The sequence below is a fragment of the Colletotrichum fructicola genome (assembly GCF_000319635.2).
Source record: "Colletotrichum fructicola Nara gc5 chromosome Unknown KSG_Nara_v1_contig11, whole genome shotgun sequence".
Lineage (NCBI taxonomy): Eukaryota > Fungi > Ascomycota > Sordariomycetes > Glomerellales > Glomerellaceae > Colletotrichum > Colletotrichum fructicola.
The window spans coordinates 1,784,700-1,797,135 of NW_027094061.1; the positions used below are offsets into that span (position 1 = coordinate 1,784,700).

At 50.8% G+C, this 12,436-nt stretch overlaps 3 protein-coding genes across 3 annotated transcripts; 1 reads left to right on the top strand and 2 right to left on the bottom strand.

The window, feature by feature from the left end:
• Nucleotides 1-2,214: 2,214 nt before the first annotated feature.
• CGGC5_v017045 (uncharacterized protein) lies at nt 2,215-4,721 on the top strand (the record flags this gene model as incomplete). The annotated part of the gene is made up of 6 exons (XM_066153713.1): nt 2,215-2,249; nt 2,677-2,719; nt 2,861-3,353; nt 4,072-4,310; nt 4,453-4,633; nt 4,690-4,721. The coding sequence occupies 6 exons, from the start codon at nt 2,215-2,217 to the stop codon at nt 4,719-4,721; spliced, it is 1,023 nt and encodes a 340-aa protein (XP_066007096.1).
• A 416-nt stretch (nt 4,722-5,137) lies between these two features.
• CGGC5_v017046 (uncharacterized protein) lies at nt 5,138-6,172 on the bottom strand (the record flags this gene model as incomplete). The annotated part of the gene is made up of 1 exon (XM_032028363.2): nt 5,138-6,172. One exon carries the CDS (start codon nt 6,170-6,172, stop codon nt 5,138-5,140), a length of 1,035 nt encoding a protein of 344 aa, XP_031875352.2.
• A 1,811-nt stretch (nt 6,173-7,983) lies between these two features.
• Nucleotides 7,984-10,065, bottom strand: PLA1-5 (Phospholipase A I; the record flags this gene model as incomplete). The annotated part of the gene is made up of 6 exons (XM_032028362.2): nt 7,984-8,836; nt 8,891-8,917; nt 8,970-9,357; nt 9,447-9,613; nt 9,979-9,992; nt 10,045-10,065. The coding sequence occupies 6 exons, from the start codon at nt 10,063-10,065 to the stop codon at nt 7,984-7,986; spliced, it is 1,470 nt and encodes a 489-aa protein (XP_031875353.2).
• Between the last annotated feature and the right edge of the window lie 2,371 nt (nt 10,066-12,436).

Here is a 12,436-nt window from a genome sequence, read left to right on the forward strand (position 1 = left end):
GTCCGTCTCTTCCCTACCGCCTGGATAGCTGTAGAAAGGAGGCTGACTAGTTGGGTAGCTAGGGAGTCTATTTCTGCCGGAGTAGGTGTATCCCCTAAGGTAGGCAGGGCTGGGATCCCTGCGCTTACTAGGTCGGCTAGCCGGAGGAGGGATGAGTCTGAGACTGTAGGGAGGCTTGTCTGGCACCTCTGTTCCTGGGTTTTTATAGGCATAGTTGTTGTGATAGCTTGGTGATCAGCCCCTGGATGTAGGTGTGGGCTGACATGGGCCTCTGCAAAGGGAATATTTGAGAAGGTGAGGTCTAGTACATGCCCATGGGTATGGGTTGGAGCCCCAGCTTCCCCAATGAACTCAAGATTATAGCCTTCAGCCCACTCTGCAATATCGTCCCCTCGGTTCCGGCTTTGGGAGCTGGGTTCCCAAGAAGAGTGGCGGGCATTAAGATCCCCAGCAATAAGAGCTCTCTCTGGTGGTTGATATCTTAGGAGGGTATTTGTTGTGTGGTTTGTGGGTTCACCTGGTGGCCTATAGACGTTTATAATAGTAACGTCGCCAGCTTTAATCCATAAGATATCCCTTGATTGGGTAGGTCTTTGTTGCTGTATGCGTAACCTTAGACTTTTGCGTGTGTAGGTCATGACCCTAGGCCTTGTGTCTCTGCTGTTCCAGAAGTCAACTGGCACATAAGAGTTATAGCCTGGGTGTGTATTAATTTGCATCTTATCTCTAAAGCCTGTCCAGGGTTCCTGGATCAGTACTATATCGATCTGGTCTGCCCAGCAGAGCTCCAGGAGAGCTGTATGAGCTGGGCTTATCTTCCCCACGTTACACTGGGCGACCCGTAGTACCCGTGGGGAAGCCGGCCTGAGCCTACTGCTCTGAGTCGAGGTCGAGGTGGGTGTAGGCATTAATAACGTTGTAGTCAGGTTTCTGTGTTACCCTCTGGCTTCTGCTGCTGCTTGGAAGCGGGCGGATAGGGCGGTTAGTAAGGGGGAGGGCTTCAGAGTCTTCAGCCTCATCCTCATCCATACTGCTGCTGCTTCCAGTTATGCTAGCAGTATCTGCAACAACAATTGAGTCTTGTGTAGGTGTGAGGGGTCGAGGGCGCTTAGATGTAGCGCCTGGCCTGGCCTCTGCTTGCTGTGTGCTGCCCAGGGAGCAGGTCTGGCTAGCTAGGAGGTCATCTGAGGCCTTGCCTCCAACCTTCCGGATCCCTCGCAGTTCCTTATAGGTGGGTATGACAAGTTTTCCGTTAACTAGTAGCGGTCTGGCTGGGCAGTTAGTGTGGCTTGCTGGGAAGGGCCCATAGCAGTTAGCACACTTGGGCCTGGCTAGGCATGGCCCAGCCTCATGAGTACCTAACGGCTTGCTGCAGTTCTCGCAGAGAGCTTGCCTGGTACAAAAGCGGTCTGAGTGAAAGCCTTGGCAGCCAGGGGAGTGTCGTTTGGGGGTACGCTTCCTTGGGGGAAGCAGACGGGCTGGGCCTGACTGGCCGAATCTTCTATTTCCTACAGTCCGCAATCCCTAACCTTTTCCCCAAAACAGGGAGAGAGAGTCTACTGGAGCCCTCTCAGTACCTAGGGGTCCTAATAGTCAAAGGGGTAGCCAGCCCCTTTAGCGGGCGTCCAGACCACCGGCTCGCCACCGCCCAGTCCTTAGCCACCCAAATAGAAGTTTGCACCTTAAGCAGGCCGCAAGGGCATATCCCTCTCTAAGCCTACCGACATGCGCGTCCGTCCTCTCGAGCCAAACACACCCCTTCTCAGGTCCTCCCCTACGTCCAGTCCACAATAGCGACACCCTACCAGCTTCCAAAGCGCGCGGCGCCATCCCGGCGCGAGCGGTGACCCAAGCGTTCCTCCCGTTATGCCGTGATACCCCGGGTACGATCCGAGTGAGGGCCGGGCCCGGAGGCCGGGCCCTAAGGCGATACCATATCCGACCGGTCCCCCTAGGGGCAATTCTTCAACACCCTCCTTCCTCCAGCAGCCCGAGTGCGAGTCGGGGTTGTTTCCTTTCTGTAGCCTGCTGCTCGAATGTGTTTGCTACGGCCCACTGGTTGTCCGAGGGCACAACCCCCCGGGCCAGCTTCCCGTTACCCGCCGCCGTCTCCGACCGTGCTTCCAGCCTCACAGCTGGTTTTCGGCAGGCCGACCATGTCTTGCCCTAGGCTGTCCTGAGGGCTACCCAGCCGGCGTAGCCTCCATCTATCCCATGACTAACCCGCCTCAGTGTCTGTCTGTCTGGAGGTATTTCCCAGATCTGGGAGGCGTGAGGGTGCCCTGTCTCTGCCCCGAGAAGCAGTGTCGGGTGGTTTTTACCTAGTTCCCTCGAAATTGGGCAGCTTCGCGTTCGCATTTCGGTTTTCGGTCTCTCGATATCTGTCGATTTTGCTGGTGTTTTGGTGGTTGGTGGCGCGTGTGAAAATTTTGGTGCGACGCCAAAATCCCTCACTTCTGGTCCGATCCCGCCCTTCCGCCGCACCAGAAAAACTTCGTGCGCAGCGCCCGCCACCACTTGCACTTGCGCGCCGTAACGTCTCTGCACTGGCTCTACCTTTAGAAAAGATAGGTTCCCAGGCGGCACCACGAGGAGGTTGCAGAGTCCGAATTTCGCCGCCCGTGCGGATGACTTTATCCTGGAGTAACTATATATAGATGCGAAAATCAACAATAGAGACCGTGAACATGCGCTGGCTAAACAGCCTAAACGTCACTGTGTGGGTGTGCTCCCTACTTCTGTTCCTCTTCTACGTTACGCCTGGCTGGGATACCGATCAGCATTGATCCTTATTGAACGTGAGGACCCTTGCCAACCAAAGCTCTTGGGCGCCGCCTCGGCCTGTCTAACATGTCAGCAGGTGACGACAACAAACCTGGTGAAGAACGTGAGCGACGCATTTGATGTCTTTAATAGAGAGCCAAGCCGGCGACGGCTGACTATTCCCGACGATATTCCCGATCCCCTGAAATCCATCGCCACTAAAGCTGGGGCACACGTGGCCACTGTGGTCGCGTCGGTGGATAAGGCCATCAGCACGGGCGCCGCGGAGCTTATGGATGGGCTGAACGGGTGGCGCGATGCCGTTCCCGTCTACTTCTGTCTCCAAACCCGGGGCGTCTGGCAGCTAGGGTACCCAAACGACACGACCGAGTTCGTGCCGTACGGAGAGCTGAATATGTCGCAGACGTTCCGGATCACAGTGCTGGAGGATCTGTGGCAGGCGGCCCGGCTGGTTGTGCCCGGTTTGCCGGAGGACGTGCTGTTGGAAATGGACAGCGCGGATCTCAACGCGCTCAGCAGGGTGGGCATTGCCCCATACTGGCTTTTGTCGTTTGTCCTAGTCGGCACATGTACGGCCGTCGTAATGTCGATTACCCTCCCGCAGGGTCTATTACTGCTGTGTATTCCTCGCATCTTGACGGTTGCTCTTCTCTGCATTGTGGGGTGTGTTGCCGTCGCTTGCATGGCTATCTGTTTCTCTCTTCCGCCGCTGGCCGGTAAGGTGTTATCCGTTTTTGGCGCGAACGTAACGCTGCAGCCGGGTATTGCTCAATGGCTTTCGGTGGGTGCGGTCGCTTGGACGTGCATGTGGGCCATTCTCCAGTGTATATGTTTGTGAGCGACGGGGTTGCTGATCATGGGATTAGTCTATTAGTAGTTATAAAAGATATACGTCAGAGATACTTTCCACAGTCTTGCCGGAAGCTTCCCCGTTGTTACCTGGCGACTGACGAACGTGCGCGTGGAGTGAAATGATGTATGGGTTTGTATTATTAGGGGACAAACCGCAGCGGAGCCAACCGGGAAGGTGGGCCTCGGTGATGAACGAGGCCCGACCTAGCTAACTAACCAGTATTGGCCTTTCAACGTTGGCTCATGGGGCCGGCCCTCGTCAACGAAGGAGGAAAGATGGTGTTGGTAACATTGCGAAGAATTAGTGAAGAGCAGCATCTATCCATATATTATTTTACGGCATCAGGCCATAAGCTGACCTCCTATTCTCTCGCTCAATATAGTTGCCGAGTCCTTTACCTCTTTTCATTAGTTTTGCTATGTTGGCGGTCATAGATGGCGAAAGCCGCACTGGGGATATTGCGGCCCTGCACGCTCGTGGAGTCCCTCCCCAAGGTCACCACACAACCCTCGACGGCACTGGCCGAGAGGAAGGATCCACAGGCAATCGTATGCAGTCAGAAACGTCGCTCGCCTGCTGTATATTCTTGAGACGTAACCTGCCTCCCATCCTATCGCCACAGCTTGTCCCTTTGGGAAGAGACCAACCGCAGTATACCAGCGGGAAGCCTAAGGTATCTCTGCCGACTTTACACGATTTAGGACTCGACAGGTTTCTTGCTAAGACGCCCAAAGCGAGCGGTTCGCGGCAAAGACCGAGCGAGGACCCTACTACGGCCCATTGGAACCTACCGCTAAGGCCCAAGCTGGATCAAGAACGCCGCTTGCACCCTCGCCTGCCGTGCGCGAAATACACAGCATCGCAGAAAGCGTCTATTCGCAACCTACTTAGCAGCGGCAAACCGTGCAACTTCACACAAAGAAAATTCGTACGGAAAAATGCCCAGCCCTACCGACAAGGTCTTCATTGTGTATGCCATAGGCACGGTAGAGGAGGGTGGGATCGCCCATCCTATCGCCAAAGCTTGCCAAGTACTGATTCAGCCGAGGTAGAGGAGAGGAACGTGGAAATACGGGAGCTATAGATCCCCCAACAACGCATCACCTCCAGCCACAACGTCGCGGGTCAAGTAAATGGAGGAGTATGAACTGAGATAAACGCAGCAGGTTATCTCGCTTAGTGCGGAGAAGCAGCCAATCAATAGAAGCCAAGCCGCTGTTTGGGCCAATGGCTGTGTTGTATTCAAGATGAATTGGAGGAAAGGCGGATATTACCGGGGCGGACTCTTACTGCAGTCTAGCTGCACAAGACGGAATAGAGAGGATAATAACCGGGCCAATTCTTTTGCAGACAATCTTCAGTATTAGTATGTCTTTACGCATGCGTTATTACCTTTCTTTCACAAAATGATAGGAGCTATACTGGAGCATAGTAATGATATTTAAAAACAATTTTCTCTAGGCTTATAATAGAATACAGCACTATCTCCAGCGAAAACAATTAAGCCTGACACGTACAGCGGGGCGCGTCACTCATCCCTGGAATAGTGGATGTGATGAACGTGGTCATGCCAGTTGGAATCTGCAAACCATCTGATGGCCCGGCAGATGGTACACCAGTATTGGTGCCCGTCCCGTCTGTGGCTCCTGCAGAGAAACTGGATAGCGCGCTTGTGGGTTCATCCAAGGGCACTCCGGATGAAGCTCCAGATGGACTCTCAAACGGCGTTGTAGACGAAGCCACGGAAGAAAGTCCCGTAGTAGTGCCGTCCAAAGTAGCGACAGAGGATACCTCAGTAGCGGACGCAGGCGGAGGGCCATTTTCGTTCGTGGGAGCAGCTGTGTGAAGAGAGCCACCCGGGACTGTTGAAAGCCACCGGTCTGTGGCAGTTTCCGCCGAGGGCTGAGAGGTCTCTGTCGGCGTGCCGCCGAGCGGGGGGTAGCTGGAGGTCAGTGCACCCGCCACCCCGCTTGCCGAATCGGCTGGCGATGATGGAAGCACGGAAGAAGCCGCGTTGGTCGCCGGGTGGGTCGCCGGGTGGGTCGAAATATCCGTCGCCGGATCCGTTGCCGGGTTCGTTGCTGAACCGACCAGATTCATACACGTACGGAACATTGCCAGGGAAGAGGGACCGGTTGAGGGACCAGTTGAGTCCGTCTCTGTCTGCGGCAACAGTCTGATCATCTGGCACTGGGGCTCGTCATCACCGCCGCATAAGAATGTCACTTTTGCATAGGCTGAGGTGAGGCCGGCCGGTAGAGACATCGCCTGCAGCAGGTTGGTATCACACGCGGTGGCCGAGTTAGTGATGTTGACGTGCTGGGAGCTGACAACCTCGTTTTGGGCGTCTAAGAAGTACACATGTGCCTCAGGGCAGGCTTCCGCGAGTTTAGAGGCTTCGAAATATGCGACGCTCCCCATTTGCATGGCCGGACCTCTCCGGCATTCATTCTCGTCGGCATCGTCGTCCTCTTTATCAGATAAAGACAGTGCAAGTGTAACGAATAGGATAGCAGTAATGAAGGGCAGATGCATTGTCGGTCACCAAGTTTCAGCGCGACTTAGGTGGTTTAAGTAGGACAGTCTTGGCCGCTCGAGTCGGTATAGGGCACCCGCTCGTGCCGGACATATACTAAGATTAGATAACGCTGAATTTTAGTCATAATGCAATCACCCAGCAGCGACCGGATGCTAATTATCAGTGCGCTATTAACCGTAGATTTCATCTATTTTGGAAATAAGAAAAAGAAAATACACATAGTCATCATTAATCAGTTATGGCACGCACTTCTGCGGTATGTCTACTAGTCACAATTTTAAGCCGACTGACGCTATGTGTAAGATAATTATATAGTGTGAGTCATGCGCCAGCGTATACATCGATAATCTCCTATTCATCTTAAGTTGATTCAAGTGAATAATCACCAAACTCGTATATAAAACAGCTGTTCTCCGTCCTATTTGCTATCGCAGTGGACGTTTCTATAACCTTACACTACCCTTCTACTATTAGATATGTGTTGTCATATGGAGAGGTTGTTTGATGAAATGATGAGCGACATTATAGCATCGAAGCAACTCTTGCAGGAGGCATTGCAAGCTACGGATAAGGATAGAATTCAGTGGAAATGTAGATGTTTATGCGGTCTCGCTATTAATGGGGCCCTATTTCTTATTTTTTTAGCGCTGTTGTTTTGGGCATAGCTTGTAGTACTATTAAATGATACGGATTAGATATCATCTTTATTTATCTTTACACTTTTGCTCCTTTATCTCGTCTATACACACTAGCTAAGAGGCTTAATATGAAGTGTTTTTAAATATGAAACGTCCCAAAACTAGCTTCATAATAAACTTAAGGATTTATCTTAGCTGAATGTAGTCTTTGTAATTGATATATTGAGATGTAAGCAGCATAGATGATCAGCTTTTGCGACTAATAGTCTATATTTTAAAGTCACTCGCTACTTATTATTTCACTTAAATAATTATCTCAAGCAGGCAGACAGGCGGGGTTTTTATCTTTGCGTTGGATAACGTTACTATTAAAATATTATGGGGAATTGGGCTTGGATTTCAATAGATTGATACGCATAGAGATGGCAGGGTATGTGACACTTCGTCTTGCAATGTTGTCCCTTTCACTCTTTTGTTCTCTTTAACTATGGCAAACTCCCACGACATCTTTTAAATGTAAAGATCCGCTATACTAAGGCTCTAGGAAACATAAGCAAAACACTAGGCGGTGTCGTGTTTCTTCTATTTCTACGCATGCTTGATTTCTAGCAACTACCTCGACGCAGGCTTCGGACAGGCCTGTACGAACTCCATCTATTACGGCCAGCTAACTGACAGTAGGGTTTGTGTCGTAGTAAGTTAGGCAATGACAAAATGATAACAGTCGTAGGTCTGTAGTTGAGTGAATCGTAGATCTCAAAGGGCTTAGTGATCAGTCAAGTCCTCAACAACGTCGTAGAGTAATCGTCACTTAGGATAGCTGAAAGTATATAGAGATAATCACAAAGTTGATTGCTGAAGAGCTATGGAAGTCTGAACTCGAACGAGGCCGAGCCCATCCTATATATAAGTCTAGTTCTGAACCGTTCCCTTGTTCCGTTGGTGAACAGTCCCACTGATCACTTGTAGGGTACTGGTGAGCGCTCACTAAGCGCTCACCGGTGATCACTGAGCGCTCAGTATATCCTCACGTGACTTATACCATAGTTCTTCCGTCCCGAGAGTTCCCTTTTATCCCCGTGATCCTGTATACAAGGTTGCGTCTTAACCACCCTGCTCCCTAGTCGGGCGTTCTTCGTTGGTCATGCCTTACGAGTCGTAACACTATCCTAGCTGGCGACGCGTCTTCTTTTGCGCAGAGTCATCCGGCTTTGTGCCGGTCGTTGACGTTTCGCCTTCCTCAAACAGTCCTTTACTGGCTCTTGCACTACGTATTGTTGTAGAGGTTGGTGCTGTTGCGTGGAGTATATCTCCTCTATTGACGCGGGAAACCCCGTAATGGAGGCCGACTTCTCATTGTGCTTGACACGGATATCGATGCGCCGGCTCCACGATGAAACCCGGAAAGTGACTTCTGCCCGTCCTCGAGGAAGCAAGCCGTACTCCTTGCCGTCAACTAGAACCATAAGGCCGCGATACTCAGCAGTAAGTATCTTCATAATTGCCGCGTCGTCTTCATATATACACGCTACGGTGCCCTCGCAGCGGACCTCTCTATGCCGTCCAACGACATTTGGTGTGTTCTGGAGCTGAAAATAGAATCGAGCTGAGATCATGGCAAAAGACGTCTGTCTCATCTTCGCCCAGAGCTCTGCATCAATGCCAAGCTGTCGCTTCAGCTGCGATATAAGCCGCCTAACGGCGCTTGAATCATCCAATGCGACTTCCTCCATCGCGAGAACAGGGTCGACTCGCACGATCTTCGAGTGGCCGTCTGTCACACAAAGCTTTGCATATTGCTGATGCCCAGACATGCCGTTCAATTGATGATGAGTGAAACGTGATAGGCATCCGAGCCTTGTATTGGGTGCAGCAGTCGCAGCCCCACATCCGAGCGAAAGGATGTAGTCTGGCGACTCCTTTGTGGGAAATAGGCGACGGACTTCAGACTGGACGTGCGGCAGAGGAATGTCTATGCCATCGTAAAGGACACAGCCTCCGATACGCTTAGCTGGGAATAGGCTATGAACTGTCAGCCTTTCTCAGGCTGATGCCACTTCCTAGCCTGCGACTCACCAGGGTGCTGCGGACGTGGTTTCAGCCCTGTTTAAACATGTCAACAAAGCATGCCTCCATAAGGCCTCAGCAGACTTACGCTTCTCGCACAAGTATATCACTTGCCAGTTTGCCGTTGTTATCGTAGGTCACTGGACCCATGTATGTTGTTAAAAGCCTGGACGCGCTAGTCTTGGACTCTATGGTCGTCACGGCCACACTCATTTGTTCATATGGCTTCGTTTCGTACAAAGACGCTCGTGGCCCGCGTAGTCTGGCGTCTCCCACGATGGACCGCAACACCGGTCCACTCGGGCTATAGATGCCATCTTTAAAAACAAAGCGGAGCAGCTGAGCCATCTTCTGGCACCATCGGCCAGCCGTCGTTGTCGCCTTTGGGAATATCTTTTTTGCCACCTCCACAAAGATCTTTTTGCATTTATCAAGAGGCCATTGCATGACGCCAATAGACAGCGCATTAATGCCTCCTACTCGTGGTTAGCTCGTTGACGATTCGCGGGCGCAATAAGTGGACAGTAGCGGGTGGGTGGATATAAGGGTGCGTGGGTCGACCTACCGACGCTGGTGCCGATGGCCAGGTCAAAGAAGACGCGGATCGGCAGCTTCGTAAGCCTCTGTATGTTTTTTAAGACCTGTAGCTGTATGATGCCTTTCACTCCAACACCGTCCAAGGCCAGAACCCTATAGCCGGCCGTGATGGGCTTCAGGCGGATAGCGCAGCCACTAGCAAATAACATGCCACACTTAATGCATTGATCAAAAGCCGTTACCGTTCCCATCGACTGACGACCATATATTCGGCAGCATGTCTCGCATACAGCACATTCACGTGGCAGGAAGATGTCCGCCGGCCTGACGAAGCACAAAAGACAGAGTTGAGAGGAGCGAAAGTTGGCAAGATTGGGCTGATGCCCTCTTAATAGCTCAACACGAGAGGTTTCATAGTGTCGCGGCGTGTGATCCAGAGTGGTCTCTGCTATCTTGTAAACACGGGAGGAAACTTCAGCTATGCCGTGAGCTGTGGGGACGACTCGCTGGCGGCGGAGTGCTTCCGTCACGATACCTCGATGCAGCTTGTCGTAAACGACCTTCGTGCAGAAGCCTGCGTTGCGTAGTTAGAAGTCGCCATTGAGATTCATGGCATGTCTACTTACCCTTATACAACGTTGCGGCATTGCGATGGCGTGAGCTAGTATTGGTAATCTCATTTGAAGAACCTCGTCCTCTGATGTGGCCTGCTCTACCCAAGAACACCAGGCATCAGCGAGCCACTTATTTGCCTCTTGCAGGGGCTGTGGTGTGCGTTCAAGATCGAGGGCAGTGACGTAGTTTATACCCGTCTTGTGCAGAGGCGACGGATATCGACTTGTCAGCTGCCGTAGAAGGCCACGAGACAACTTGAACATAGTATACCAGTCCCATAAGAGATGTCTTGCGGCTCGCATCGCCTGGACCTCTTTCATTCGGTCAAAAACGCTATTAGGCAGCCTTCCGCTACACTCATGGACCGAGTGTACGGCTACCGAGTGAAAGAAGGACGATGATGAATCCTCCTTGAGGAGGGTTTGGAGTCGTTCCAACTCGACATTATTCCCGGCGTCATCCAGTACGACGGCTACTGCTGGGCGGAACACCAGCTCTAAGCGGCTGCATTCCTGCATCCATAGAGAGAGCCTGTTGCGGGCAGACACAGCATCATGCGCGAAGAAGCAGATCACATCGCTCAGGGCGGTCGTCCACCGACTAAGTAGCCCGCTGGTGCTGTCACAGCTCACTGTGTACCAATCATGTCTGTAATGCGGGCTGCATTGGCCTTCAGCTATGGGGCTACATTGGAGATTGACCTCGTTCAGAACCACGCCCTTTCTCCGGCCGAACAACGAGTATATGCCCTGACGCTGCTGTGAGTCTGATGTGTGGCGAACGATGCTCACTATAGAAGGGGTCTCGGCACGCTGCAGTGTAGGAGGCAGGCTGATGACTGCAGTTGGCGGATTGCCTTCGACAATTCGTAACCACGGGTAGGTCATAACATTTTTCAAAGACCATAGTAGTAGGCTTTAAATAGCCTTAACGATTTGGCTGTCCAAATAAGAAATAACTGTGCGTTGTCGTTATGTCCCTTTTAACACAAGTGATAAGTCATAGGCTCATAGTTTGTCACCACATTATTAACAACCTGGGACATTAAGAAGCCTTTAACATCAGGCTGACTTGGAAGTTATACTAATACATTCTATGCAGCTGAATATTATTTAGCTATATAACCTCGGCGGCTACTATGCACCATCGGTATGGCGCCACCAATCCTAGAATGGACTTGTCACGTGTGTTTAAAGAAGTATAGATTTTCCATAACAAACCGATGCCTCGACGATGGACATTATAGCTGTGTGAATCGACGCGCAAAATGCTTTGATGTTGTCAGTTACGAACGAGGCAGTATGCGTCGTGGGCGACCTGCACGGTTTGAGGGTTGTTTTTGGGATTGCCAGTACCCGTTTCAATGTAGAGAGACATCAGCGCAAGAGATGTGGACTGATTTCAGCATGTGAGCTACGATTAATGTCATTAAGTGTTGCATTAACTAAATCATCCTCTTATACGATATTTCATCAATATTTACAAATGCAGTAGCAGGCTGTTTCAGCATTCTAGTCTATACCTAGCTTATTAGAGTAGTTAAGGCTTACAATACGTAACAAATGGGTTATTTCTTAATATGAAGTAGGGAGATACTAAACGAGGCTTATTTAATACCTAGTAAGCAATAGCTTAGTCAACAGTGACACTCAAGATTGTTAAAGATAGCACTAAATAGTAGAAATCTCCATCTCAAGAGGTAATACTATAGTTAGTATTGGGTAGGCCTAGGGCTAGGTGTTATTAGGATCTCCCTTCAAGGAACGACAGCAAGGTGCATAACTAAGGCGATCATAATAAGGAGTCAGATCATAGCTAATAGAACGACTCAATTGCAGACTTATATTACCAACTACTTCAAAAGGCCTTTCAACTAGATTTCTAACCGAAAAATAAAGACATAAAGTAGCAGGCACTTAATGCTGACGTAGACCTATAAGTATAAATTGCCGTTCTCAGTCCTAGGTCCTATCAAATCTCAACATCTCTTCTGCCGCTATTGGACAGATTAAAGTGCTAATAGGAACACTAAGTTGATCTATCTAGTCATCCAGGCCAAGCCACCAGCATGAATTTCGACCAGACTCTACGGCCACTGGGTGATTCACCGCGGCCCAATTCCTCGTCTCTTGGCCCCTCTCCTGAGCCGACCATCATTACTCTACAAGACTTAGGTCCACGTCTAAGTGAGACGTTAGCCCGATTTTGCAATGATTCAAGCGCGACAGCCAAAGGATTCTGGCAGTGCCGCGTCGCCAACTATCGTCCATCCGACAGTTTTGGTCCAAATGGAGTTGCTAGCTTCTCGCTACAAACACATAATGACGGCTCCCAAGTGGACCTATATATTACGAAAATCAAGCCTTCGCCGCAGATAAAGAACGTATTCAACTTACACTACAC